At 42.9% G+C, this 27,278-nt stretch overlaps 1 protein-coding gene across 1 annotated transcript; it reads right to left on the bottom strand.

The window, feature by feature from the left end:
* Hdac2 (histone deacetylase 2) lies at positions 1-23,490 on the bottom strand. Its single transcript, XM_004660646.3, has 14 exons — positions 23,344-23,490; positions 15,056-15,168; positions 13,872-13,989; positions 12,350-12,424; positions 10,882-11,020; positions 9,090-9,231; positions 7,564-7,656; positions 7,380-7,488; positions 5,107-5,247; positions 4,590-4,698; positions 3,751-3,881; positions 2,871-3,026; positions 1,165-1,222; positions 1-378 (listed from the first exon to the last, which is right to left on the bottom strand). The coding sequence occupies exons 1-14, from the start codon at positions 23,393-23,395 to the stop codon at positions 348-350; spliced, it is 1,467 nt and encodes a 488-aa protein (XP_004660703.1). The 5' UTR covers positions 23,396-23,490; the 3' UTR covers positions 1-347.
* Between the last annotated feature and the right edge of the window lie 3,788 nt (positions 23,491-27,278).

Genomic DNA, 27,278 nt, shown 5'->3' with positions numbered 1-27,278 from the left:
TCCAAGCACAGTTTTTTAATAAAGATAATTACAAAAGATGGAAAAAGTCAGCTCAGAAAGGCCAAATACTTCTTTAATAGGTCAGGGGTGTTTTCTTTGACATACCACATCAATTTAAATATTATCACATAAAGCATGGTGGACAAAAGAAATTTTGCTTCATAATTAGAAAAACTCACAATAAAACTTGCCAAGAAAAACAAAAACAAAAAAAAGGCCATTTTGAAAATAAATATAGTCCATGCTAAAAGTAGTATAAAATGAAACCAGAAGTCTTCAAACAGAAAACATTTTCATCCTAGTATTTTCTCACTTTAAATGCTTCCTAAAATCGAGGAGACTTAAATTCAAGGGTTGCTGAGTTGTTCTGATTTGGCTCTGTTGAAAGAGGCAACATGAAGTATTAAAAATGGAACCACCTTGGTTTACGCATATTACATTGAACCCACTGATCACATCCTGAAGGCTCATGCTATGAAGCTCCAAGTGACTTTTGAGTAAAAAAGTTTTAATCTTTCTTGTGGTTTTACAATCCATTGTAAAGTATCCTTTAAAAATTAGCTTAAACTCGGGCTGGAGAGATGGCTTAGCGGTTAAGCGCTTGCCTGTGAAGCCTAAGGACCCCGGTTCGAGGCTCGGTTCCCCAGGTCCCACGTTAGCCAGATGCACAAGGGGGTGCACGCGTCTGGAGTTCGTTTGCAGAGGCTGGAAGCCTTGGCATGCCAATTCTCTCTCTCCCTCTATCTGTCTTTCTCTCTGTGTCTGTCGCTCTCAAACAAAAAAAAAAAAAAAAAAAATTAGCTTAAACTGGGAGTGGTAACACATGCCTTTAATCCCAGCACTCAGGAGGCAGAGGTAGAAAGATCACTGTGAGTTCGAGGCCACCCTGAGACTACATAGTGAATTCCAGGTCAGCCTGGACCAGACTGAGACCCTACCTTGAAAAAACAAAAACAAGCAAACAAAAAAGCATAAAACTGCATCAAACACACATACTTTCTTTGAGAAAGGGTCTCACTTTCTAGGCTAGGTTAGCCTCAAACTTGTAACAATCCTACCTCAGTGCTGGGATTGCAGATATGAGTCATCACACACAGCCACACATGCTAAAATCCTCAAGTAGGTTGTTCACTTAGAAATTACTATATAAAGAATATAATTTACCCTTTGGTATCTGTTTTTTCACCACTATTGTCCTTGGATTTATCTTCTTCTTTAACATCTGAAAACAGAGTATGAAAAGATTAAAACCTGTTTTGAAATATGAAATGTTTATTTTAGCTTTAAGTGAACTCGGACTGCGATCGTCACAGTTCACCGTCAGCACTGGCACCTCATGCAGTACTGCTGTGAGATCGTCTGTGCCAGCAGCACCAAAGCAGGGCAGGTGCTCTCATAGGAACATTCGGCACAAGGACCAGAGAGGTCAGGAAAGCCCAGTGAGATGAGGATGGAGGGGACCCAAAGAATGAGCAGACCTCTGGTGAGGAAGGCAAGGAGGCTGGAAGGATGGAAGGAAGATGAATGGGGCTAGACTAGTCTAGTAGGGAGAGGCGGGATCAGTTGACCCCAGAGACACAAGCAAAAGCAAAATCACATGATCAGGCCTTTAGTTTGAAACCACTACTAAATACTGACATTGTTCACAATTTCAATATAATAAGAGTAACAACTAAACTCAAGATTATAATAGCAAATTGTCTACTAAAACTTGAACTCACTAGCATAAGAAAACACATATTTAAGACATCTCAAAAAAAAAAAAAAAAGCAATAAAGCTCTATAAGGAGGTGCGGTAGCAAGACATGTTTATGCAAGTGCTACAGCAAATTACATGGCCAAAGATAAAAGCATTCTGAAATATGCTAAAGTATCAGAGAGTATCCTTCTCGGCTGAAGAGATGGCATAAGGGTTGGAGGTGTCTCACTATAGGCCTGCCAGCCAGGTTCCTTTCCTTAACACCCATATGGAACCTAGCTCCCCAAACTGTTCCTATCTTCAGTGCTTTACTTTGTCTTCGGTTTCTGAAGATTCTTCACTTTCAAAACAACAAAACTACTCTAAAAATAATGGATCTCAACTTTTGTTTCATTTTCATTAAATCAACTTTAGGTAGTTAAAAATTATTTTAGAGGGGCAGGGGAAATGCTCAGTGATAAAGTACTTGCCAGACAAACATGAGGTCCCGACGTTATATGCCCAGAACTCACAAACAATCCTGGGCGTGGCGGCACACGTGCTCAGGTAGAAATGGAGTCTGTGGGGCAGACCAGCTCGCTAGTCTAGCTGAATCAGTGTGCTTGCTCTAGTTCAGCAAAAGACCCTGCTTCACTGAAGAGGTGGAGAGCAACTGAAGACCCCAGTACCAACTGCTGGCCTCTACAAGCACACACACCCTCCCATTAAGAACATGCATGTACACATGCAAGTTCAGCACACACACACAAACACACACACACACACATACAATTACTTTAGGATTTTAGTTCTGAGCTAGGCATGGTGCCATATGCCTATAATCCCAGCCTGGGCTACAGAGACCATCTTAAAAAACCAGACTTAACTCTGCTCAAAGGACATACAGTTGCACTTCATCTCTTCTCTTACCTAACCCACAACAGTGTAAAGCTCACTATTTTGGTCTATGTCATGAAAGGAAGGAAATAAAGGTGCTACAATTACAATGTGAGCAAAAACATTTACAAAGCTTTAAAAGCAGTCTGGAAGTTTTAAACAAGAAGCAGGCATCCCTATCCAGGAGACATGCCCAGCAGAGGCATGCCCTGGTGTTCCAGAAACCAACCCACTCGAGGTCTCCTTAGAACTGCAATGCGGCTCCCAAACTTACAATCACAATGTTGAACCTGACCTGTTTTTTTGTCCTCTGTTTCTTTCTTATCTTCTTCAATCCTAGCTTTCTTTGCCCCTTTCTTATGATCAGCCACATTTCTACGACCTCCTTCCCCTTCATCCTCGGAATCTGAGAATTCTTCATCGCAGGCTATCCGCTTGTCTGATGCTCGGACTGATACAGAAAAGATTTTGAGAAATTTGGGTAAAACCAGCCACTGATCTTACAATCATGAAAGTACATTTGTGCACTGTTCCAGCCAGTTACTGTGCTTATCCAGGGCAACAGATTCCTAATCCTTTCAAGATCTGAACTAGGTGAAAATTTTTGCTTAATGCTGAAAACCTAGCTTTAATCTATAAAGAAACAGCTCAAAAACACATGAGAAACACTTGGAAATATTTTTAGGAGGTAGGAATCATGTCTCTCTCTAAAAAAGTAGCCTTTTTATTTCAGAGCTAAGAAGTATACAAAACAAAAACTACTATGAATACCAGACATTAGAGTCTATATATTAGCGTGCCATCATGCTTATAAACATAACAATTCATGACATGCACTGAGAAGCCACAGAATCAAACAGAAGCCACTATATTATTTAATTCCTCCTACTTTGAAAAAATGGGTATTTTCCAATTTGATTCCAAAATATACAAATTGGCTCATCTCTGGACACTTTTAATCATGTCTGCACAGTCATATTAAGTGAAACAGTAATATGATTCAGGCTTTGAGACATCAGGAAATGCTGGATGTGACTAAAATGGAAAGAAGGATTATAAAAATGTATGCTAGTGAAACATTCCAGGTGCTGTTCCTGAGTCACTATGATGTCATACTTTCAGGTGTTACTGTAGTAAGCCATGAAAGCAAAACTACAGCTATGGGGTTCTCTTACTAGAAATCCTCTTGTCAGGGTCTTCTCCATCCTCATCCCCACTGTCTTCATGAACTGCGTCTTCTGGAATCGCTTGCATCTGGACACCAGGTGCATGTGGTAACATGCGCAGATTTTCAAACAAACGCTGTCTAAATTATACATGAGTCATTAGACAAAATCTCCTGGTTGTGAAGTTCCTCTTACATAAGTAGAAACACTAAACACAAAGCATCAATTCTGGATATGTCAGCTAATTTGCTCCTCACAGATTACAAGGCAGGTACTGTTCCCTTTCAATGACCAAGAGACTCAGGAAAGGTGGGTGAGCTTGTGTGAGGCTGCAGAGCACGTCTACGGTGGCGAGACAGACCTGCTCCTGGGCACTGCACTGGCGCTATGCTTTGCAGAGGAAAGATAATGCCTTAACACAGTATTTCAGATGATGTACACAAATCACCCACTTGAATGTAAAACTTACAATGCCCTATATTTAAATATTTAATTTAGCTGGACATGGAGGTGAATGCCTTTAATCCCAGCACTTGGGAGGCAGAAGGAGGATTGCCATGAGTTCAAAGCTACTGAGACTACACAGTGAAGTCCAGGTCAGCTTGGGCTAGAGTGAGACCCTACCTCAATAAACATATATATATATAATATATATATGTATGTATGTATGTATGTATGTATTTATGAAGCTCACACTTTTGTGTTAAATAAATTTTAAAAAGTCAGTGATCTCCAGGTTTCAAATTTTTTATATCCAATGTTAAACTATAAAGCTAAACAAACTTCCATTTGGCTTTCTAAATATTTGTTAAGAAGTATTTAGCAAAAGCAACTCAATGAGTTCTTACTTTATTTTTTCCATGTACTCTGGCGTGTTCTGGTTTGTCATGTTTGAAGGACTGATGTGCAGTTTGAAGTCTGGTCCGAAATACTCAAAGTAATCATTATATGGCAACTCTAGTGAAAAGCAATGAAAGATATCCATTAAAAGCTTAGTTTTGGGCTGGAGAGATGGCTTAGCGGTTAAGTGCTTGTCTGTGAAGCCTAAGGACTCTGGTTCGAGGCTTGATTCCCCAGGACCCACGTTAGCCAGATGGTTCGTTTGCAGTGGCCGGAGGCCCTGGCATGCCCATTCTTTCTGTCTCCCTCTTTCTCTGTCGCTCTCAAACAAATAAATAAAAATAATTTAAAAAATAAATAAAAGCTCAGTTTTCACACAAGCCTATGAACAGAAAGGCCCAGGGAGCACCCTTCTAGTTCTGGAGCCGAGCACTGCAGTGACGGGGACTACTCAGAAGGCAGGCTGCAGACTCGCTGGTTTCGGCGCACCGCAGTTCTCACACAGGCAGCAGATACCACACTTACCATTGGGGATCTCACAATCAAGGGCCACAGCCGTCTCATAGGTCCAGCATCGAGCCACGTTACGGATCGTGTAGCCACCTCCCCCGAGCATCAGCAAAGGCAAGTTAAAAGTTTTTACAACTTCTACACATTTAGCATGACCTAAAACAAGGAGTATTTGGGTAACAACAAAAACTGGACATCACAGCCACTGGAAATACATATTAACTTTAAAACACAACATAAACTGACCTCTGTCCCCATCTCCCATATGGACTTCTATAGGGCCACACTACAAAGTTTGACCACAAATTGTGTTTAGTAACAATATTATGGGTAATTTTATTATCTTACCTAAAAATAATAAACCTAAACTAAAACTAAATATTTTGGGGTCCGTGAAGATGGCTCAGCAGTTAAAGGCATTTGCTTGGAAGTTCCCAAACCACTCAATGGGACCCAGATGCAGAAGAGTAGTGAAAATACCTAGTGTTCATTTGTAATAAGAAGCCCTGGCATGTCAATACACCCACCCCCCCACACACAGTGTGTGCGTGCAAATGTATGTATGTATGCACATGTTTACAAACCAAGTCTTTCTTCAGAGTAAAATGTCATAGTTCAAAAATTATTCATCTAAGCTGGGAGATGGTTCAGCACTTAAAGTCACTGCTTGCAAAGGCTGCAGGTCTGAGTTCAATTCCCCAGTACCCACATAAAGCCAGACACACAAAATGACACTTGTGTCTGGAGTTCACTTGCAGTGAAAAGAGGCCCTGGTGTGCCATTCTTTCTCCTTCTTTTGTAAATAAATATTTAATAGAAATTCATATATATATATATATATATATATATATATATATATATGATATATATATATATATATGATACTTATTTCATTAAGGATTTCCCAATCATTGCATCTTATCATTTATAATCCAATTTTAATTACTAGAAAGGTAAGAGCTTGCAAAAATTTTTTTAGATATCTTTAAAGACAAAGCAAGCATACAGAAAGTTAATTTATAAACGTACAAGAAAAAAAAAATAGCTGGCAGAAAGAAAGAAGAAACATTTATTTACCTTTCCTTCACCCCAAACCAGGCAAAAATGACTGCAAGGAACTGTTCAAGGCTGGCACTAGCAGTGAAGAATGGGGGGGAACACCACAGCAAGAAGCTTGCTGCAGGGAGCAGAGGTTTAGGTAGGAGGTACTTCCTGGCTGACTTCAGTAGACCTGAGAGACCCTAATCACAGCCAGGAGCAGAGAAACTTCCAACTGCAAATATTCTTACATGCTGCATACAAACAAAACATGGTTCAAACATGATGTAGACACACTGTAAAGTTCAGGGTACTGTCACTACTTTTATTCTTCTCAGTCTTTCTTGTTGTGTACAGTATGTATGGTTTGTGTGCAGACATTATGGAGGCCAGAGGAAGATGTTGGATGTCAGGTCTCCTTTTCTATTGCTCTTCACCTATTTCCTTGACACAGTCTCTACCTGAACCCAGAGCTCACAGATTTTGCTTACACTTGCCTACCACTAAGCTGCAGCAATCCTCCTGTGTGAGCTCTCTTAGGACTGGGAGTGCACAGGCACACCCAGAACTTTACGTGCATGCTAGGGACCAAACCCAGGTCCTAATGCTGAGACAGCAAGCACTCTTACCTGCTGAGCCTTCTCCCCAGCTGGAGTTTTTTTTTTTTTTGCTTTGCTGTGTGTGTGTGTGTGTGCGCATGCACATGTGAGTGCTGCCCATAGGCATGCCTGAGTGGTGGTGGGCAGGTGCTCACCTGTGGTGGCTGGAGTAGAACTGGAACATTAGGTGTATGGCTCCAAAGCTCGTGGGCCAAATTATCTAAATAATGTATTTATTAGAGATAATGGGAACATTAGGGCCTCCTGTGGCTGCAAACAAACTCCTGCACAACTGTTAAAAGTCACTTGCTTGCAAAGCTTGCTGGCTGGGGTTCAATTCTCCAGTACGCAAGTAAAGCTGCAAGAGCACGGCAGTGCAGTATCTGGAATTTGTGTGCAGCAGCAGCAGGAGGTCCTGGCACATCCATAGTCTCTCTCTCTCATGTAAGTGATTTCTTTTTGAAGTGAGACTTCACAGAAGCAAAGTTAACTGCAGTCACACAGAACCAGACAGAAATCCATGGGAACTATAAAGCAGAGCTTGGTATTAAGAGGCAGGCAAAAAACTACAATATGTTAAAATCTTTTATGGGAAGTTCTTGGGAAGAAGAGAAACCATGTAAGGGGAACATTACTGTTTATACTGTTTACCTTTGACAGTGAGATTGAAGCACCCGAGCCTATCACCAGATAAGGAGTCAGCTCCACACTGCAGCACCACAGCACTGGGCTGATACATCTCCATCACTTTTGAGATGATCTACAAACAAAATAGCACATCTTAATATCCAGGAACTGTGCAGAATTTCTTTTCAAATTTGAAAACAAAACTCACAGGCTTAAATATCTGCCCATATGACTCATCATCAATGCCATCTCGCATGGGAAAGTTGACGGCATAGTACTTTCCTTTTCCAGCACCAATGTCCTAAAAAAATACACAAACAGATCTGAGATTACTCTATAATACAAAGCTTGACATTAATTTTGGCCTGCACACTAATTTCTAATGGTACTTTTAGAGAAGAAATCCAACATATATTTTAGAAGAAATATGACACAAACAGTTGTGGGCAATATGAACATTAGCCCAAAAAAATCATCATAAACAGAACGCTAACCCTGAGGTAGAAGCTTAAGACCAAGGGAGGTTATCAACTCTGAGGCGACTGTGTCTAATGCAGAGCCCCGCCTGTCTGTGGCTTGTAGTCTGGCTCACAGATTTATGACGGAAGGCCCGCTTTGCCTCAGGTTTTAACAGTGACAGACTAACAATGCAGATCAGCATGTCTAAAAATGTTAAATCTTAGTAAATGCCCCCAAAGCACACTTTCCACGTGTCCACGCTGCCCTGTGTGAGATTTTGAATAGATGTTCCCCAACAGATTCAGGAGTATTAAAACTTCTTGGATTTTCAGTTACCTGGCTAGAGGAGGTGTCACTGGGTGGATCTTAGAGTCTAGCCTTAAGGTGTGGGGGTGGATTTGGAATTCCAGTCCACAGATATGCAAAGTGCTGAAGCTTCACCTGGAGTTCTTCAGTGTGCTTGCATATGCTGGTGGTGGTTGCTTTTGGCTTTTCTTTGTCTGCATGGTCTTATGAAAGGGGCTAGCTTCTTCCACGATTATGGAACTTCCCCTAGATCTGTAAGTTCATCCCAGTGACCTGGACCTGACCACTATACCCTGTATCCTGGGAGATAGCAATGCCCTCAATTCTTTCTGTGCAGAAAGAATGCATATGAAGAGTGCACGCCCATGGAATCTCTGCATGCAGTAAGGGAGGAACCTTGGCCTGCAGTAGGACTGGTACTGCTGACTGGCCCTCAGGAGCTTTGTCACCGTTCTGGCAATTCTGATGGGCGCTGCAGAGAAGACCCAATATAGCAGCATCTATAATGGTCATGGTCTATGACATCTTCATCTATTTAATTTACAAGCAGAAAGAAAATGAGAGGAAGGGTATGAGCACATCAGGGCCTCTTGCCACTGAACACAAACTCTAGACACATGCAGCACTTAGTACACCTGGCTATACAGTAGTACTAGGAAAACAAACCAGGCCATCAGACTTTGCAAACAAGCTCCTTTAACCACTGAGCATCAAACCTGCCTGTCTGTAGCATCTTCACTATCCTGAGCTGAGCTCCTTCAGGGCTTAAGCCTTGTTAAATTGCTTTTGTCAGGTACTGTCAGTCAACAAGGAAAGTAACCAGTATAGTACAGGTCCTCATGAAACTTTGCGTGAATTCTGGCAGATGCCACTGCATACAAGCTTCAAATTAATGATCCAGGGAAATATCAGTTCAAGTATAGGACCACTAGTGAATGTAATATTTATTCAGACAGAATTTGGACTCACCCTCAAATCTCCCGTGCCAGGAAAGTACTCCCCATATTTATGGAATGAAACAGTCATTACACGATCTGTTGTATAAAAAGCTTCTTCAACGCCATCACCATGATGGATATCAATATCAATATATAAGACTCTCTGATGATACCTGAAACAAAGCAGACAGAGCCTACTATGAGTCCAGGACATCCAACAGAGCTTATGCATTCAGATGCTCAATCCCCTTTTAACAGCCTGACACATAACTGTGCAGTGCTGGACTGAGCATCAGTCTTCAACTCTCAGGCAGCATTACGTGAGGAAATTACTATTCATGAAGTCTGTCCTGTGTGGCAAGCATGTGTCTCCCCACAAACATGTAAGTACTTTTAAAATTTCTATAGTAAATCTCAGCATGAAAGAGTAGGCTAACTTTGGCCTACACACCAAATCTATCCAGTTGCCATTTTACAACTTTGAACTAAGAATAGTTGGACTTTTTCTTTTTATTTCACTTTCACTCTAAAGTCCAGACTGGTTTGTAGGTCACTGTGTAACCCTTCTGCCTTGCCCCTAAGTGCTGGGAATCAGGAGTGTGCCACAACTCACAGCTTTCAAATTTTAATGGTTCAGAAGTAAAAGTCAAACCAAGAATATTTTCTAATACATGCCAAGGGACACAAAGTGTATCACTAACCACAGAACTGAGGGCTGCGACAGACCACACACAGGGCTCTCACTACACCCTACACATCACAGTGGAAGTTTAGCTCCAACACCTTCTAGGAACCTTTCCTGTCGTGTTATCATGACTCATCACTACTACACTGCTGTGTCAGAACAAGGAAAGGAAAAGGCACACTGAAATGCCATCACTTAAAGCACAATTTAGTGACAACTGTTACTGCATTAGATGGCAAAACCGTGCCACACAGCGACATCAGCACTGCAGAGCTGGCTTCACTGGCCAGCCAGTGTTCTCCGTTCACAGAAACCAGGAAGAAAGCCTGCAAAGTAGACACTGCATCACAGAAGTTCTTCACAAAATTAAATGTGTCCAACCAAACAAGCAACACTGCTCAGTCTACCAGTCTTTTACAAAAGCAGCAAGCCAACTGTAATCCCAGCACTCAGGAAGCAGAGATAGGAAGATTGCTCTGAGTTCAAGGCCAGCCTGGGTGCATCCCAGGTCAGCGTGAATCTACCTCAAAAAAAATAAAGAAAAAAAAGCAGCAAGTCACTCAAACCTGATCATAGGGAACAAACTTCAACAGACAGAGGAAACAGGCAAAAAATTTCAGACAGTTTCCTCGGCCGTGAGTCACCAAGAGACTGCAAAGGCTCCGTTGCCATCAGGCTTCACACTGGCGGAATTCCCAGCCTGTGTGGAGAGTTTGTGTGCAGTAACTTCACACTAGAGGGAACCCCAGCCTCTGTGAGCGTGTGTGTAGTAACTATAAACAAGAACATTTTCAAAGCTTAAAAATAATTTTTAAAAAACCCGTATTTTTATCTTTAAGTTAAAGCTACTAAATGTCAGGACATTCATTTCTAAAGTCCTATTAGTCACTTTTATTTACTGAAACTGTAACTCACATCTCAATTTTCAAGCTGTCCCTAACAAGTTTTAAGAGGGAATTTAATGATAGTTTTAGACATTTGTACATGTTCTTTACTGTTAATAAATTCCTTATACTTTATATGGCATTAATAGTTCAGAGATTCAAGCTATTATGAGATTTGAACCTATTATGGTTTACTTGATATATTTTAAGATACAGATTTTAATACAGAAAAAGAATGATGCAATCAAACTTACTTGAGTAACTCAAGGATGGCCAGCACAATATCGTTGACGTAACAGAAGCCTGATGCCTCAGACTTCTTGGCATGGTGTAAGCCTCCAGCCCAGTTAACCGCCATATCAGTTTGCTGGCGGTTTAACTTCACAGCCCCAGCTAAGAAGCAGAAACGTGTTAGTGTTGGCCATAAAATATTTAAGAAAATCAGTCCACTAGACAAATGCCCCCTTCTATAATTAAAAACCTGTAAGTACGTCACATGTAATCAGATTATAATCAAAAGGTAGGATTATAGATTAGGACTTTAATAGGAATTTTTACTCAAATTAGCATTTCTCTAGATGAGCAATACCCTATGGCTTATTTAAGTGGAAAGTAGTAGTAATGGTAGAAAAGGAGGAGGAAATAAAGGCAGTAAGTAAAAACAGAAAAAGTGAAAAACAGAGAAGTTTCCACTTCTTGATGTCCACAAAACTTGGAGGTTCGAGATAATTATGCTTGCTTATTAGGTCCTGGAATGTGACCTGTGTTTAGTCACCAGTGTGGTGACAGAGTTTGTTAAGAGTGGAGGCCTAGCAGGAAGCTTTAGCTTTAGGTCAAAAGAGGTGTGACCTCAAAGGGGATACTGGGATCCGAGTCCCTTCCACTCAGCCATGAGGTAAGCAGACTTTGCTCTTATGTACATACACCATGATGTGCTGCCACAGGTCAATGATGGATCCAAATGTCTGAAACTGAGCCAAAACAACCCTTGCTTTTTTGTAAGTTTCAGGCATGTTTTATATGTTTCAGGTATTTTGTTACATAAACAAAAAGCTCACTAAAATACTGTAACAATAAGTGTCTGTAATAACAGCACTTGGGAGGTGTGGTAGTTTGAATGGATGGCTTCCAGTATAGTCAGGATTTTATTCAAGCTTGTATTTAGATCTGTAGACACCTGGGTGGAGGGGGTGTCACTGGGCGGATCTTAGGGTCCAGCCCTAAGATGCAACATGGATGTGGAGTTCCAATCTAAAGATATGCAAAGTATCTGAGCTTTGCCTGGAATTCACAAGTATGCTATGTGGTGTGGTTTTGTTTTGGCTTAGGGCTTTTCTCTCTGTGCTTAGACCTGTGAGCAAGGGCCAGCTTCTTCTGCCATTATGGAGCTTCCCCTATATATGTAAGCTTCAATGAATATCCCTTCTTCTATAATTGTGAATGATCTAAGGGTGGCTGCTACAGAATTGGTACCAGGAATGGGGTAATATGCTGAGAAAATCTGACCACATGGATTTTGGTTTTTTGGAACTTGTGTACTGGAGGAATGAGAAACTTGATGCTTCAACTGAAAATGCCTTCTGGAGCTAGTAAGCCAAGTATTGTGGACTATTATAATGAGAATGTGAAAATGCTAAATGCAGAGAGAACTTTATTTGAAGGCTTGGCTTATGAAGGATATAAGCATTTTTAGATTGTCTAAGTCTGATTTAGGGTACACACCAACTGAGCCTCCAGTTGAGAGCTGACAAAACTCAAAGAGCCCATCGAACACTGGACAGTCTTCTCCAACATTAACTGTGAAAGAAAAATTTCAATCATTTCAACCCATTATGCAAAACATTTTTGTAAAAATTATTTCTTATAAATACTTATATTTCATGTAATCATAATCCATTACCTTCAGAAAAGTAATACGGACTTGGCAATTTTAACATTTAAATCAAGATTCAATAGCTTTCAAAGCATAAAAGGTTCAAAAAGGCTTATATGTTCTGGGTTACTCCTTAAATATATAGTATAATCTTTCCAAACCACTGTCCTATGTAGCTTTGCAGACCTGCAAGTTCCAAGCATTATAAGGAATCAAGTTTGAAAGCAGGCATGGCAGTTCACAGCTCTAAGTCCAGCACTTGAGAGGCTATGATAGGAGGGTCACTGTGATTTCCAGGCCAGCCTGCGTAAGAATGAGACCCTGACTCTCCCTCCCCCACCAAATGAATGAATTTGGGGCTGTGATATACCTCACTTGGTAAAACGCTTGCCTAATAAACTTCAGATCGTGGGTTTAATCCCCAGCCTAAACCCATAAACTGGGTGGGGTGGTACACGCCTCAAATCCCAGTACTTGGGAGTGGAGGCAAGAGAATCAGAAGATTAAACTCATCCTTGGCTACAAAGTGAGTTTGAGACTAACAGGGGATACATAAAACCCTATCTGGCAAAAAAGGAATAAATTATTTTAGTTTATTATTCAAATATCATAATGTACTGTAATTCAGCATTATACAAGCTTTAAATCAGCACTGTTCATTTACTCAAGAGCTTCCCATAACTCTGAATCCCAATCAAAACAATTATAGAGAAATAGCATCTGCTCATCAAAATGAGTCTATGGTGGGAAGAAAGACATATAAAATTGTATGAATTTGTGACCCAACTAACAACTAGTCTGAATATAATATAATCACCAGTACAGACCACCAATAAAAAGTCCATCTGTCACAGATAAAAATGAATTCTAGTTTTAGGCTCTCAAAAGACAGTGTCCTAATTATTTTAGGGCAGTCTGCATTCTACTTCAATCCATTTTGTTACCAATCTATAATAACAAAGTATTTTTACCTCACAAAACAGAACATCATCACATGGAGAGTAAGACATCTTCACTGGTACTTCAACAAAGGGTAAACAGATCACAAACAGTGCAGATTAACCAAAGCCTGCAGACAGAACTATACCCCAGTAGTATACTCCTGAAGTACAGCAAGGTGTGACCTGCTGTTATAAAGCAGCATAATAATCTCTTTACAAATATCCATTTCCCAAAGTTATCACTGGAGCAAAACTAAAAGAAAAAGGCTACCCAAGCCATTTACATAGGCTTGCTTTTTAAAGTAACTTCAGTATTTATACTATACAATAATTATATATTTTAAACATTAGGAAAAATAACAATTTGGATATCTAGGTATAAGCTGTTAAATATCCACCAATCACCAACATGAACACATTTTACACGTACATCTCTGCATCTGCTTACTATACTCAGACATGTTATCAGGTCTTATTGACCGTAGAAACTTGATATACTCATCACTGTGGTATTTTGTCATTTCTTCAGCAGTGGCTTTATGGGGCCTCTGTAAAGAAAAATACCAGAAGGTTGAAATTATCAGTGAGCATATCATAATTATTTAACAGAATGTGAATTTTCCCCAATTAGTTCCTTCAAATGAACATGGCTCACCAGAGTAAAATGGCTCAAATTCAAAGGTAACCCAAATTCATCTATGTGTGTTTTAGGAAATGTATGTGAAAGCTACCACTTGTTTTAGTGTAAACAGGACAAACTACACAAAGAGAGGCTCGTGTTCACATTCCCCATCCTCATTTGCATCACAAACTCTCTGCTCTGTATTCACCTGCTGCCTCTGCTCACTATCTTCTGCAGAGTTGCAATCCATTCAAAACACCCACCTTCCACAGAAGCTGCTGACCCAAACTCCCCTTTTGCTAAAATGTATATGTCTAAAATAATTATACCTAAATAACATCTAAAACAAAACCCCCAAAACTATAGCTAAAATAAAACAATCCATACAACACTGTCTAACACTGTGAACTCCTTCCAATCTTTTCTCCCTGAGCAGGTGAGCACTATTATATCTTGCGCATTTAATCCCATTTTCATCTAGAAAAGCTCTTTAAAGTTTAAAGTGGTTGTTGCTTCTTATGACATTTGTACTTTGCCTGACTCACTAACATAGTATTCATGTAGCTTATAAAGCAAATAAATACCTGTAAGGTTGATCTTCTATACAATTATTTTGTAACAATTCAAGTTCTGTGTAGTTACATAACAATCTAATATAACAGAACTATTACATACACTACACCATTGTTCTTCAGAAACATGACAGTCTAGGGAAGTGTCTGACTGAAATGAGTGAAGGAAGAGGGGAAAAGGACATTATATCCCTACTCCTAAGTTTAACCCAAATAGTTGTTTCCCTTAGACCTTTTCATCTGCTGACTGTATTACCCATGGTGGAATCAGAGCTGGGGTGGGACAAATACAAGAGGGATACTGTGGGGTGAATCTGTTCCAAGTGCACTTCTTCATGCATGGGAATCATTATTATGTGCAGGTCATATATGCTAATGAAAATGTGAAAGAAGCACTCAATATTTACCAAAGGTACTTACATATATTTCCATTTTTCTGTATAACCCATAATTTAACAGCAAGTTATGTGTCATGCGGATTCTATGAGGCTTCATGGGGTGACCCTGTCCATAGTAATAGTTTCCAATGTCACCTAAAATAGAAAAGACACAAACTGAAAACAGGGAAGAGAATCTCCTGGACCATGTGAAATGAGGATACCCAACATCAAGGCCTTGATCACTTAAGATTTGCTAACAATGACCAGGTGTGGCACACCTATAATCCCAGTGGGGCACGTGAGAGGTTGAGGTAGGAAGATCACTATGAGTTCCAAACCCAGGGCTACAAAGTGAGATCCAGGTCAGACTGGGCTAGAATGAGAGCCTTCATGGGAGGAGGGGATGGGGACACGCACACACGCACGTTTCAACCAAAACATATGTAACCTTTATATGCAGGAGACTCATTATGCTTATTTGTATAGCAAGAAAAGCATGCCTAAATTTCCCCCCAACTTTGGCCCTGCTTTGGTTCCTTAAAGTAAAATCTGCTCGTGTTCTTTTGCAAGTTCAGATGCACAAAATATATTGACATTTTGAGGTAACTTAAATTTGCTTCTTGGATGACTAACTGGCACCCCAGAAATCCTTTATAGCTGGTTTTATATGGGTTAAAAACATTCTGTCCTGGGCTGGAGACATGGTTCAGTGTGACACTTGTCCTTAAAGCCTAAGAACTGCAATTTGATTCCCAAGTATGTGTCTGGCATTTGTTTGCAGCAGCTAGGTGTGCCCAATTTCCTCTCTTTGCCAGGTGTGATGGTGTACAACATTAATCTCAGCACTCAGGAGGCTGAGGTAGGAGGATCACTGTGAGTCTGAGGCCAGCCTGAGTCTACATAGTAAAATTACTTCCAGGTCAGCTGAGCTAGAGACCCTACCTTGAAAAACCAAATAAAATAAATTCTGTTCAGCACAGCCTATTAGGGAAGTTTTATTAACCAAAATTTAGCCCCAAGGAAAGTTTTGTTGTGGTAAGGCATTATTCATAGCATTTTTTTTTTTTTTTTTTTGAGGTAGGGTCTCACTTTAGCCCAGGCTGACCTGGAATTCACTCTGTATTCTCAGGATGGCCTTGAACTCACAGCGATCCTCTTACCTCTGCCTCCCAAGTGCTGGGATTAAAGACGTGCGCCACCATGCCTGGCTTCATAGCATTTTTAAAGGCATTCCATCTCATTATTCATGACTAGACAACTGCAATTCCCAGCAAGTATTTTAAATTCCATCTTATCCAATGTTTTAAAACAACATATAACATGGACAAATAACACCAAGTCAGACATTCATCAAATTTAAAACACAGGCAATATTTTTAGGTAAAGTTGTATCACTTATCATAATATGTTAACAGCAAGAGAGCTTCTTAAATATGTATTATTTCCCTATCTCAAAGGGATACCTTTTATAACAAAATTACTTTCAGTATTGCAGGGGCATTTATTTATTTATTACTTTTTGGTTTTTTGAGGTAGGGTTTCACTCTAGCTCAGGCTGACCTGGAATTCACTACGGAGTCTCAGGGTGGCCTCGAACTCACGGTGATCCTCCTACCTCTGCCTCCCGAGTGCTGGGATTAAAGGCGTGCACCACCATGCCCAGCTTGTAGGAGCGTTTAAATTAAAAAATTGCATTAAGACAGCCCAGCTGATTTTAATGGCACGAAGTCTTACCACTTATCTATATAAGTTTACAGAACAAAATATTGGGGATTTACCCCACTCTTGCTTCTCATGGGCAGGATCTCTTTATACTTTCTCTTTCCTGCTCTTAATCTAATTAAGTCTCTAAAAATAAAATAATAACCCATGTACCCATCTTTAAGTCTTCCCTAAATATGCAAAAACCTAGAAATGTTTGTACTTTGACAACAGCTCAGGAAACGCTCCCCCCACCATGGAGGCCAGGGTCTTGTAATGGATATAGCCCAGGCTGGCCACAAATCAAGACCTGCCTCTCTTGGCATCCTGAGTGCTGAGATAATAGGCCTTTGTCACCAAGCATGGCAGCACACACCTTTAATCCTAGCACTCTAGTGGCAGAGGTAGGAGGATGGCTGTGAGTTTGATAGCAGCCTGAGGCTACATGGTAAATTCCAGGTCAGCCTGAGCTAGATACCCTACCTAAAAAAAAAAAAAAGCAAAAAAAAAAAAAAAATTAGGGCTGGAGAGATGGCTTAGCGGTTAAGCGCTTGCCTGTGAAGGCTAAGGACTCCGGTTCGAGGCTTGATTTCCCCAGGACCCATGTTAGCCAGATGCACAAGGGGGCGCATGCGTCTGGAGTTCATTTGCAGTGGCTGGAAGCCCTGGCGCGCCCATTCTCTCTCTATCTGCCTCTTTGCGACTCTCTCTCTCTGTCACTCTCAAATAAATAAAAATGAACCAAAAATATTTTTAAAAATTAAAAAAATATATATATATCCCATCTTTTAACAATATGCCTGAGTTATGAAATTACATTTTTTAACCCAAGTTCTTTTCTGAAAATGGTTCATAGATACAGAACCATTCAAAATGCAGGAGACAATAACACAGCTAAGAATAAGACATGGTAGGAAGAGAATCAAAACCATTAAAAAGGGAACATAAGGGGACTAGAGAGATAGCTAAGTGTTTAGTGTTTGCCCGCAAAGCCTGCTAGCCCAGGTTATATTCTCCAATGTTCTAGATGGTTCAGCAGTTAAGGGGCTTGCATGCAAAGCCTATTGACCTGGGTTTGATTCCCCACTAGCCATATAAATCCAGATGCACAAAATTAGTTCATTTGAAATAGCTAGAGACCCTGGCATACCCTTTCTCTTTGCTTCTCTTATCTCTGATTGGAAATAGATAAATAAAATATTTTTTAAAAATACAAATAGCATCATTAATTGTGGAAGCCTTTTGGCTCCACATGAGTTACAAAGAAACTTATAATTTTCAGGTCATTTTGAATTTCAGGACTGTGAAATGCAATTTTCCCCCTATAATATGATTGTGAAAAAGACTCAGAGAAAAAGGTATGAAAAAATTATCATCATTATTATTTTGGTTTTCCAAGGTAGGGTCTTACTTTGTACCCCAGGCTGACCAACTCATGATGATTCTACCTTACCCTCCTGAGTGCTGGGATGAAAGGCGTGTACCACCCTGTTCAGCTTACTATGTTTTGACTTTCACTGAATACTTACTCCACTAACAGTCTCTAAGACAACTAACTGGCTCTTCCTTGAAACACCTTTGAGTCTGGGTTCCACAATTCCATTTTCTCTGTATTGTACTCCACTCCAAGCTCACTCCTCTAACCTTTAGGATGTTTTTTTAATTTCATTCATTCATTAACAAGTACTATTTGCCAGTCAGGCACATTTCTAGGTGCCTGAGTATAACAGGGAGTAATAGTCAGCCCGTTGTGCTGAAACTTGTTTGCAAAGCTTGAAGGTCTAGATTTGACTCTCCTGTACACACATAAAGCCAGATGCACAAGGTGGTACGTGTATCTGGAGTTTCCAGAGGTAGGAGGCTGTGGCGTACCCACTCTCTCATATAAACATATATATATCTTTAAAGTTCTGAGCTGGGTATATAGCTCTATGGTCAAAGGTGCCTGCTTGCAAAGCACGATGGCCTGCTTTTGACTCTCCAGTGTCCACATCAGGCAGATGCACAAAGTGGAGCGTGTGTCTGGAATCCACTAGCAGTGGCAGGAGGCTTTAGCATACCCACTCTCATTCCTTCTTTCTGCTAGCAAATAAATAACACTTCAAGGCACTCACTAATGACAGCCAAAATTTCTTTCCACAAATTTTCACATGGCCTGCCTTGTTGCCTAGCAGTGAAGGCACTTGACTGCAAAGCCAAAGGACCAAGCTTTGATTCTCCAGTACCCACATAAGCCAGAGGCATAAGGTGGCACATGTGCCTGGAGTTCCTTTGCAGTGGCTGGAGGCCCTGGCACATCCATTCTCTCTTCTCTCTCGAATTAATAAGTAAAATAAAACATTTAAAAAATATATGTATACACACACACACATAAAAGTCATCTTCATTTCCAATTAAAAGTTTGTCCACAATGAAATTATTAACTATTATTAACAGTTGGGGGAGGGTAGCAAAGAAACTATAAAAAAGGAAAAAGTGATTCTAGGTATTGGCAAGAATCATTAAAACAAGAATCAATGTGGTAGACTGAGGGAGTACTTTTCCATTTTCATCTACAGAAGACCAAATCCAACCTACTTGTCTGCAACTCAGAGTGGGTTACGAATTAAAGAAACCAGTATGTGCTATACTTGTAAACTCATAAGAAATTAATCAATAACTTGTCAGTAACTCAAAGTTCAAGTTCAGGTGTTGATGGCAAGACATCAGCAAAATGGATTTCCTACCCATCCTCATTAAGCTTTCATTCTACAGGGAAGAGGAAGAACTCAAGACAAGGAGTGTTAAGAAGAAACACCAGGCAGTAACTGGGGATCAAGGTTAATACAGGGAGGTCTCTTGATAAGGCATGAAATTTGAAGTGGGGGCAATGGAATTTTAGAGGACTACAATTTAAGAGTTAAAGTTGAGTTTTACTAAATGTGCCATTAATAGTCATAAACTACTACAATTTCTTTGGCACTTGCCTGCCTGCAACCAAAAAATAATTGTCCATTTTCTGGTCAGTGAAGATTTACACAGCCATTAAGAAACCAGACAACTGTGCTGACGGCCAAGTAGCAAAAGCACCATGGTTTTAAGTCAAAGACAAGAGTAAATCTGACAACAGTGGCTGTGAATCCATGTAATTGTTAAATAAATTTGAGCACCCGGGGAGACAGGATGGGTGGTATAGTCCATCTTTGGGTGCAGAATTCCTGAATCTGTTAAATTCAAGTACACGGGGAGGCAGGACACTGGTGGATGGTACAATCTTATCTTTGGGTGGAGCTGAGGGCTTTTCTCTGGACATGTCGCCAAACATACTCTGTTGTAGCCCCTTCAGAGGAAGGACAGGCAGAACACAAAGCAACTGGTACTCAAGTATACAAGTTATGCATATATTTTGTTGTTATATTGTATACAACATATGGCATTAAATGTGATTGGCTCTAAACTTAATTAAAAACAAAGTATAGTTTACGTATCTAAATAATGTATTGAAAATGTGAGCACTGCAATTAAAGCCACGGGCAGTTTGATTTGCTAATGACATTTAAGTAGAGCAAAATCACCTCATCATTTAGGTTCTGAGGGATCTTGATGACTGTCTACTCAGCTGCCTATCATTTTACAAACCATTCATCTTCTACTATAGAAAATGATGCCCAAGACTTAGAAATTGGTGCTTGGAAACTCTGGAGACATCAACAGCCATAGTCAGCTGAGAGAACAGCTCTTGTTTTAACTTTTCTTCCAAGGTTTAGGGCTAGCTCATACATCAATGTCCGCCAGCCATCACTGGGACCAGCAGTACAGAGACAGAGCAAACAATTCTGAAGAATGTGCCTGATCCATGTAGCTTCAAAAGTACTTTCCTGATGACAAGGCCTGTAGTGATCACTCTCTAGAGTGGGCAGGAGACTCTGCATGTGCCTGCAACACCCAGAAAACTTCCAAATAAGACACTTACCATTATAGAACTGGCTTCTCTGAAGCCAGGCACAGTGACTCCTGCTTGTAACTCCTATACTAAGAGACTGAGGTGGAAGGACTGTAGGTAGGTAGCTGGAAGACAAACTGGGCTACAGTGAGACCCAGCATCAAAATTAAAGAGGGAGGTTGAAGAGGTGGCCCAGAGGTTTAAAGCACTTGCTTGCAAAGCCTAAAGGCCTGCATCTGATCCCCCTGTACCCACATACAGCCAGATTCACAATGTGGTGCATGTGTTTGGAGTTCACTTGCAATGGCACTAGGCCCTGGAGTGCCCACTCTTATTCTATCTACTTGAAAAAGGAATAATTTTTCTTATTTTTTTAAATTTTTTGTTGGGCTGAGGAAATGGTTCAGCAGTTATGACACTTGCCTGTAATGTTTAAGCACCCTGACTCAATTTCCTAGGACCCACATAAAGCCAGATGCTCACGGTGGAACATGCATCTGGAGTTCATTAGCAGTGGCTGGAGACCGTAGTGTGCCCATTCTCTCCCCCTCCCCTTGCAAATTTTTAAAATTGCTTCTTCCCTCCTTTTCTTTATCAGCAAAGTAAAATCAGTTTATATGCTAAAGAGATGGCTCACTTGCTTGCAAAGATCAACTGGGTGGGGTAGCACATATCTTTAATCCAGCATTCAGGAGGCCAAGGCAGGAAGATAACCTTCAGTTGGCGGCCAGCCTGGGGCTACAGAGTGAGTTCTAGATCAGCCTGTGAGCTAGATGTGAATTCTGCCTGTGCAGTCCCTTTCACAAGAGCTCATCACACACCTGCCCTGGGACAAACAGCTGCTACTCAGGGAACCTCCTGTTCTACAGTTCAAGCCTTATGGCAAGTTGCAAGCAAGCTTACTCCTTTCAGAGCCCATCTCCACCAACAGCAACCCACAGTTACCTGAGAAAGCTGAGCATCAACTAGCTCCCTTCTACCAGAAAACACTAAAACATCTTAAATTAACTTTCAGGGTTAGATTCTTTCCAGTTGGATCAGAGGACTCATGACACAGGTTTTACCATGAAAATGAGTTGCCATAAAGTAATTCATGTTTATTTTAATTTTTGGTTTCTTGAGGTAGGGTCTCTAGCCCAGGCAGACCTGGAATTCACTATGTGGTCTCAGGGTGGCCTTGAATTCACAGAGATCCTCCTACCTCTGTCTCCCAAATTCTGGGATTAAAGGCGGACCACCACGCCCGGCTGTAATTCATGTTTAAATAGTAATGTCCTCCCATTTCTATCTTCCATGATGGCACAAGTTCAGTCAATCTATTCAACACACATGTGGTCCTCTAATTTTTTTATTTCACTCTAGCTTTGCATAAGATATTTAGTTCCCTGAAAATGAAGCAGGTGGCACTTTTCTTTAAAAAGGGGTGGTACAGGGCTGGAGAGATTGCTTAGCAGTTAAGACACTTGCCTGCAAAGCCAAAGGACCCAGGTTCGATTCCTAGAACCCATTTAAGGCAGATGTGCAAGGGGACGTATGTGTCTGGAGTTCCTTTGCAGCGGCTGGAGGCCCTGACCCGCCCATTCTCTTTCCCTCTACCTGCCTATTTTTTTTTCTCTCTCTGTCAAATAAATACATAAACTAATTTTTAAAGGGGTGTGTGTGTGGGAGGGGGTGGTGGTACCAATCTCTGCCAAATGAAGGCGGCACTGCAATGTTCAAGTTAGTCAGTTTTGGTCTGTCTCATGCAATGCAAACAACTAGGACACAGCACTCAAATCTGCATTGCTTTCTAGGGATCAGGTAGGCCTTTGCGGCCTGGTCACAGAGGTTCGTTCTTTGTCAAATGCCCTTATTCCATCTCAAGTGCCATCTCCTCCTCAGGTATCTGTGAGGACTCCTACTGTGTTCAGTGTAACCTTGACAGGCACAGCCAACGGGATCCTGAGCTGGACGTGATTCCTCATACTCCAACCACCTCTTTTCTAATTCCCTGTACTGGGAGCTCAAGCGTACCTACAGCACTTAGGGCTTCACTCCAAGATTCCCACCACCCCAGCATCTGCCCTCACAATTCACAAGCAAGATGCTCTTCCGGGCTTCTAGAGCTGGGGAGACTTCCTGATCCAACAAAGAAGTGGGTGTTAACCACCCCGACAGAGGCGAGCCGGGACCCATCGAGTCTGGGCTCACCCTCAATCGGCCAACACCTCCACGCTGGCTACGCCGGGCCTAGCCGCCCTCCAACTCCCAAACCCGGACTGTCACCTTCCACGTGAACGCCGACAAAGTGGCGCTCGGGGAACCCGGCGAACAAAGGGGAGGGATGCAGCCCACGCAAAACACGAGCGAAGGGGGGCGGCTCTCGGGGTCCACCCCTCCCCCCACGGGCCCGCAGCACGGCTCTCCAGCTCCACCCGGGTGGAGGGTTGGGGCGGGCGGGGAGGGGGGGGACGAGGGTGGGCCCGGGAGAAGGCACAGGGGCAGCTCAGGCGGACGGACAGACGGATGATCCGGGGCGAGGGGGTGGGGAGGCCGGGGCGGAGCTCGGGTGGCTTTGTGCGAGTCCGGCGGGCCGTGAGGTGCGGATGCCCGGGACCCCTCCCCGGTGGGCCGGGTCGTTAGGGCGAAGCGGCGGTCGCTGCCCTCCCTCGTCCCGTCCCGATCGCCCCGGGCCCGCGCGCGCCGGCCGCCGCGGCCTCCCTCACCGTCGTAGTAGTAGCACACTTTCTTCTTGCCGCCTCCTTGACTGTACGCCATGGGCCCGCGCGGCCGCCGCCTCGGGCTGCGGCTCCTCGGGCTGCTGCTGCTGCCGCGGCGGAGCGAGGGGCGGACGGACGCACGGACGTCGGGTCGAGGGCACGGCCGGTCGCGGGGGACGGGATGCGGCGCCGGCAGCGCTCGCGACCGCCCGGCCGAAGCCCGACCGAGAGCGCGGAGCGGGGAGGGGGGGGGGTGGTGGAGGCGGCGGCGGCGGCGCCAACTCGCGACACCGGCGGGGAGGGAGCGACGGGAGCCGGAGAGGCCGGGCCGAACCACCTCCGCGGCCGGGGGAGGACGGGGAGGAGGGGCGGGGAGAAGCCGGGCGCGCCCACCGTCGCCGGGGGGGAGGGCCGGCTGCACCTCGACACCTCCCGCCCCGTCCCCTGCACCCGAGATCCAGCGACGAGCGGATTGCGGAGCTCCGAGCGACGTTCGGTCTCGTCGCGAAGAGCCTGCCGGGCCTCTTCCCCGCGTGGAGAGGGCAGCGTGCGGCCGGCGCACGTCCTCCACCCCCCCCTCGGAGCCTCGCGCGGTGGTTGCGCCCGCGCGGGGCATGCGCAGTCTGCGCCGCCTCAACCGTAGCTCGGCGGTCCGGAGCCCTCCGCCTTGTCCCACGCCGCTCCCCTCCCCCACCGCCGCGGGGCTCCCGCCGGAGTGGGCCACGTGCGGCGGCCCGGAGCGGCGCAGGCCGCGGGGGCTCCCCGTGGAGGCCTCGGGGCTCCCCGCTGCTGCAGGACCGGGGTCTGGTGTCTTCTATTCTTTGTCTCCTTAATGTTCTGGATTACTTAAAAGACCGCACTGCCTTGGTTTTGAATGAGCCTTTGGGAACTCCTTTATGTAAAACGTGGTTCTCATCATTTGCATTCATAATGTACTTCATTGATAACTATTGGTCATATACAACAACGCTGGGAGTGCCAAGGGCTATTTCCATGTCTTCTTTAAAGGGGACAAGGGATCTGGGAACCTCTTCCTGTCAAATACTAATGTAGTGGTGGTCTCAGGAGTTGGAGGGGGGTCTGTTGAGCTGTCTTTCTTGTTGCTCCACGCCTATTTCTTATCAGACACTGGAAGGTTGGAGCATAAATGCAAAAGAAAGGACTTTGGACACCCATGGTAGTAGGAAATCTTGAATCTCTTCTGTTGGGTAGTTTGACAGTTGTCAGAACCCAATCTAAACCTAACTGTCCTGTGAGGGACAGAAGATGATAGTGCGATGTTGCACTCTCTTACCCTATCTTACTTTTCTACTTCCAAATGCCCAGCAGCACGTTCCTAGATTTCACCCCAAGAGATTTAGAGCAAGTGCAGGGTGTCCCTTGGCACACCCCCTTCTTCTCTCTTAAGACTTTTTAACAAGACCCCAAGTGACTGCTGCAGGAACCACAATGTGAGAAATACTATCTTAGAAGCTGATGTTAATTACATGGTATTGACTTTCTAAGATTGGCTCTATCGTTCCAAACTCAACCTGGAAGACTGAAAACAGACTTGGCTTTGACCTTACCTGGGTGGCAGGATACACTCCTGGCTTTACCTGGATGGCAGGCTTTGCAAGCAAGTGCTTTTAACAGCTGAGCCATCTCCCCAGCTTCCAATAAATACCTGTTCACCATTCCTTTATGATTTTTATTTTCCTTTCACTTCTTTTGAGGCTGGGTTTCACTTTAGCCCAAGATTACTTGGACCTCACTCTGTAGCCCAGGAATAACTTCAAACTGATGGCGATCCTCCTACCTCAGCTTTCTGAGTGCTGGAATTAAAGCTGTGCACCACCACATCTGGCTAGTTTTCTGAAAATTTTCAGACTGGTGGTTGTAAAGCAAATTCTATTGTCAAGTTTATCAGATTAGGAATCTGATCTAAGGAGATGCATACCTCTTGGACAGGTCTGTGAGGGCATTTTCAGGAAGGGTGGACTGGGGGAGGAAGTCCTTCCTACAGAGGGGTAATCCTTCAGTGGTAACTACTTACAAGGAAGCTCACGGACACCACAGAGCTTTTCTTTTTTCTTTCTTTAAAAAATATTTTTATTTGTGAGCAGAGACAGAGAAAGAGAGGGAGAGTATGGGTGCATCAGGGCCTCCTGCTGCTGCAAGGGAACTTCAGACAACTGCACCACTTTGTGCATCTGGCTTTATGTGGGTACTGGGGAATCGAACCCAGGTAGGCAGGCTTTGCAATAAGCACCTTTAACCACTGAGCAATCTTCCCAGCTCCACAGAGACTTCTCTTTTTCGTTTGTCAGTTGCTTGTACTACTACTCCCTGGTGCATGCTTCTGCCTGACTCCCCATGTTACGTACTCATGCATGGGACCAGGCTGTTCTCAGGGACATTGAAACACTAGCAGCATCCAGCCTCATGGACTGAGTAGCTGTCAAACTCTCCAGCCTGTAGTGGGCTGATGTTGCATTGCCTGACCCAGATCTTGCAAATCAGTCCAATAAATTCCCTATTTATTTTTTGAGGTAGGGTCTCACTCTAGCCCATGCTGAACAGGAACTCACTCTATAGATCCAGGCTGGCCTGGAACTCATGGTGATCCTCCTACCTCCGCCTCCTCAAGTGCTGGAATTAAAGGCACATGCCATCATGATCCATTAAATCCTCTTTTTAATTCACTCGTTCTATTGGTTCTGCTTCTTTAGAGAACTGTGCCTGATGGGTGGCAATGACAGACCTTTGTTCCAAAGTATCCTCCAAGGATGTTTAGACATGAAACTGCTCTGGAAGCTAGAGAAAATATGACTCCCTTTGGGGCAATGAGCAGATAGGCCTGTTAAAAAGAGTCAAGTTTCCCAAGTTCAAAATTCCTTTCCTGTGGTGTAATGCAGTACAAATACAGGTATTATTTGGTTCTGTTCACATTGGCCTAAAGGAATTAAAGGGTTTGGAGAAGCATAACAATAATAATCCTTTAAGATTGTTTTAAGTATATACTAATTTACTTATTTGTGTGCTATATTATATATGTATGCATACATATATATGTATATATAGAGAGAGAGAAAGAGAGAATGGGCACACCAGGTCTCTCGCCACTGCAAACAAACTCCAGATACATGCTATTTTATGTATCTGGCCTTACATGGGTGCTAGGAAATTGATCCCAGGCTAGCAGGCCTTCAGGTTTTCTAAGAAAGCGCGTGGCTCTCCAGCCACTCCCTCCTCCCCAAATAATACGTAAGTCACTGCTATTTCCAACATTACCAATTACCTCTTGTATTTAACACAGACATCTTGTGTCTAATACCCCCATGACAGCACTGTAGTTGGTTAGCTAGTTTACTGGCTTGTAGATGGTGGAAAATGAAAACCCTCACACTTCTTGGTACTATGGAGATAAGAAGTTGACAGAGACATGGCTATGTAGAAAGGAAGATGGGGAGGACACAAATCAACTCCCAGAAGCGGAGCAGAGAACAGGGGATGCAGTAGTGAACATGAAGGAGAACTGGGAAATAAACACTCCTTCACTTAATTGCCTGCCCTTTCTTTTCTATGTTTTTATTGGTGTAGAGTCATTGTACCTAGTGTTGGTTTCTGTGAAAAGTTTCTTTTGGGCTGGAGGGATGGCTTAGGGGTTAAGGCGCTTGCCTGCAAAGTCTGAACCCAGGTTTGATTTTCCAATACCTATGTAAGCCAGATGCACAAAGTGAAGCAGGCTTTTGGAGTTTGTTTGCTGTGGCTAGAGGCCCTGGATAATCCATTCTCTCTGTCTGTCTCTCTTCTTTCTATCTTTCTCTCTCTGCTTACAAATAAATGAATAAATATAAAAATTAAAAAAATTTATTTCAAGTGTATCATATATCTTGACCATACTCATACCCTCCTCTTCCCCTCCCCCTTCCACTAGGTTTCTATAGTCTCCCTTTATA

The sequence above is a fragment of the Jaculus jaculus genome, chromosome 7 (genome assembly GCF_020740685.1).
Source record: "Jaculus jaculus isolate mJacJac1 chromosome 7, mJacJac1.mat.Y.cur, whole genome shotgun sequence".
Classification (NCBI taxonomy): domain Eukaryota; kingdom Metazoa; phylum Chordata; class Mammalia; order Rodentia; family Dipodidae; genus Jaculus; species Jaculus jaculus.
This window is presented reverse-complemented; position numbering and strand designations above follow the sequence as displayed.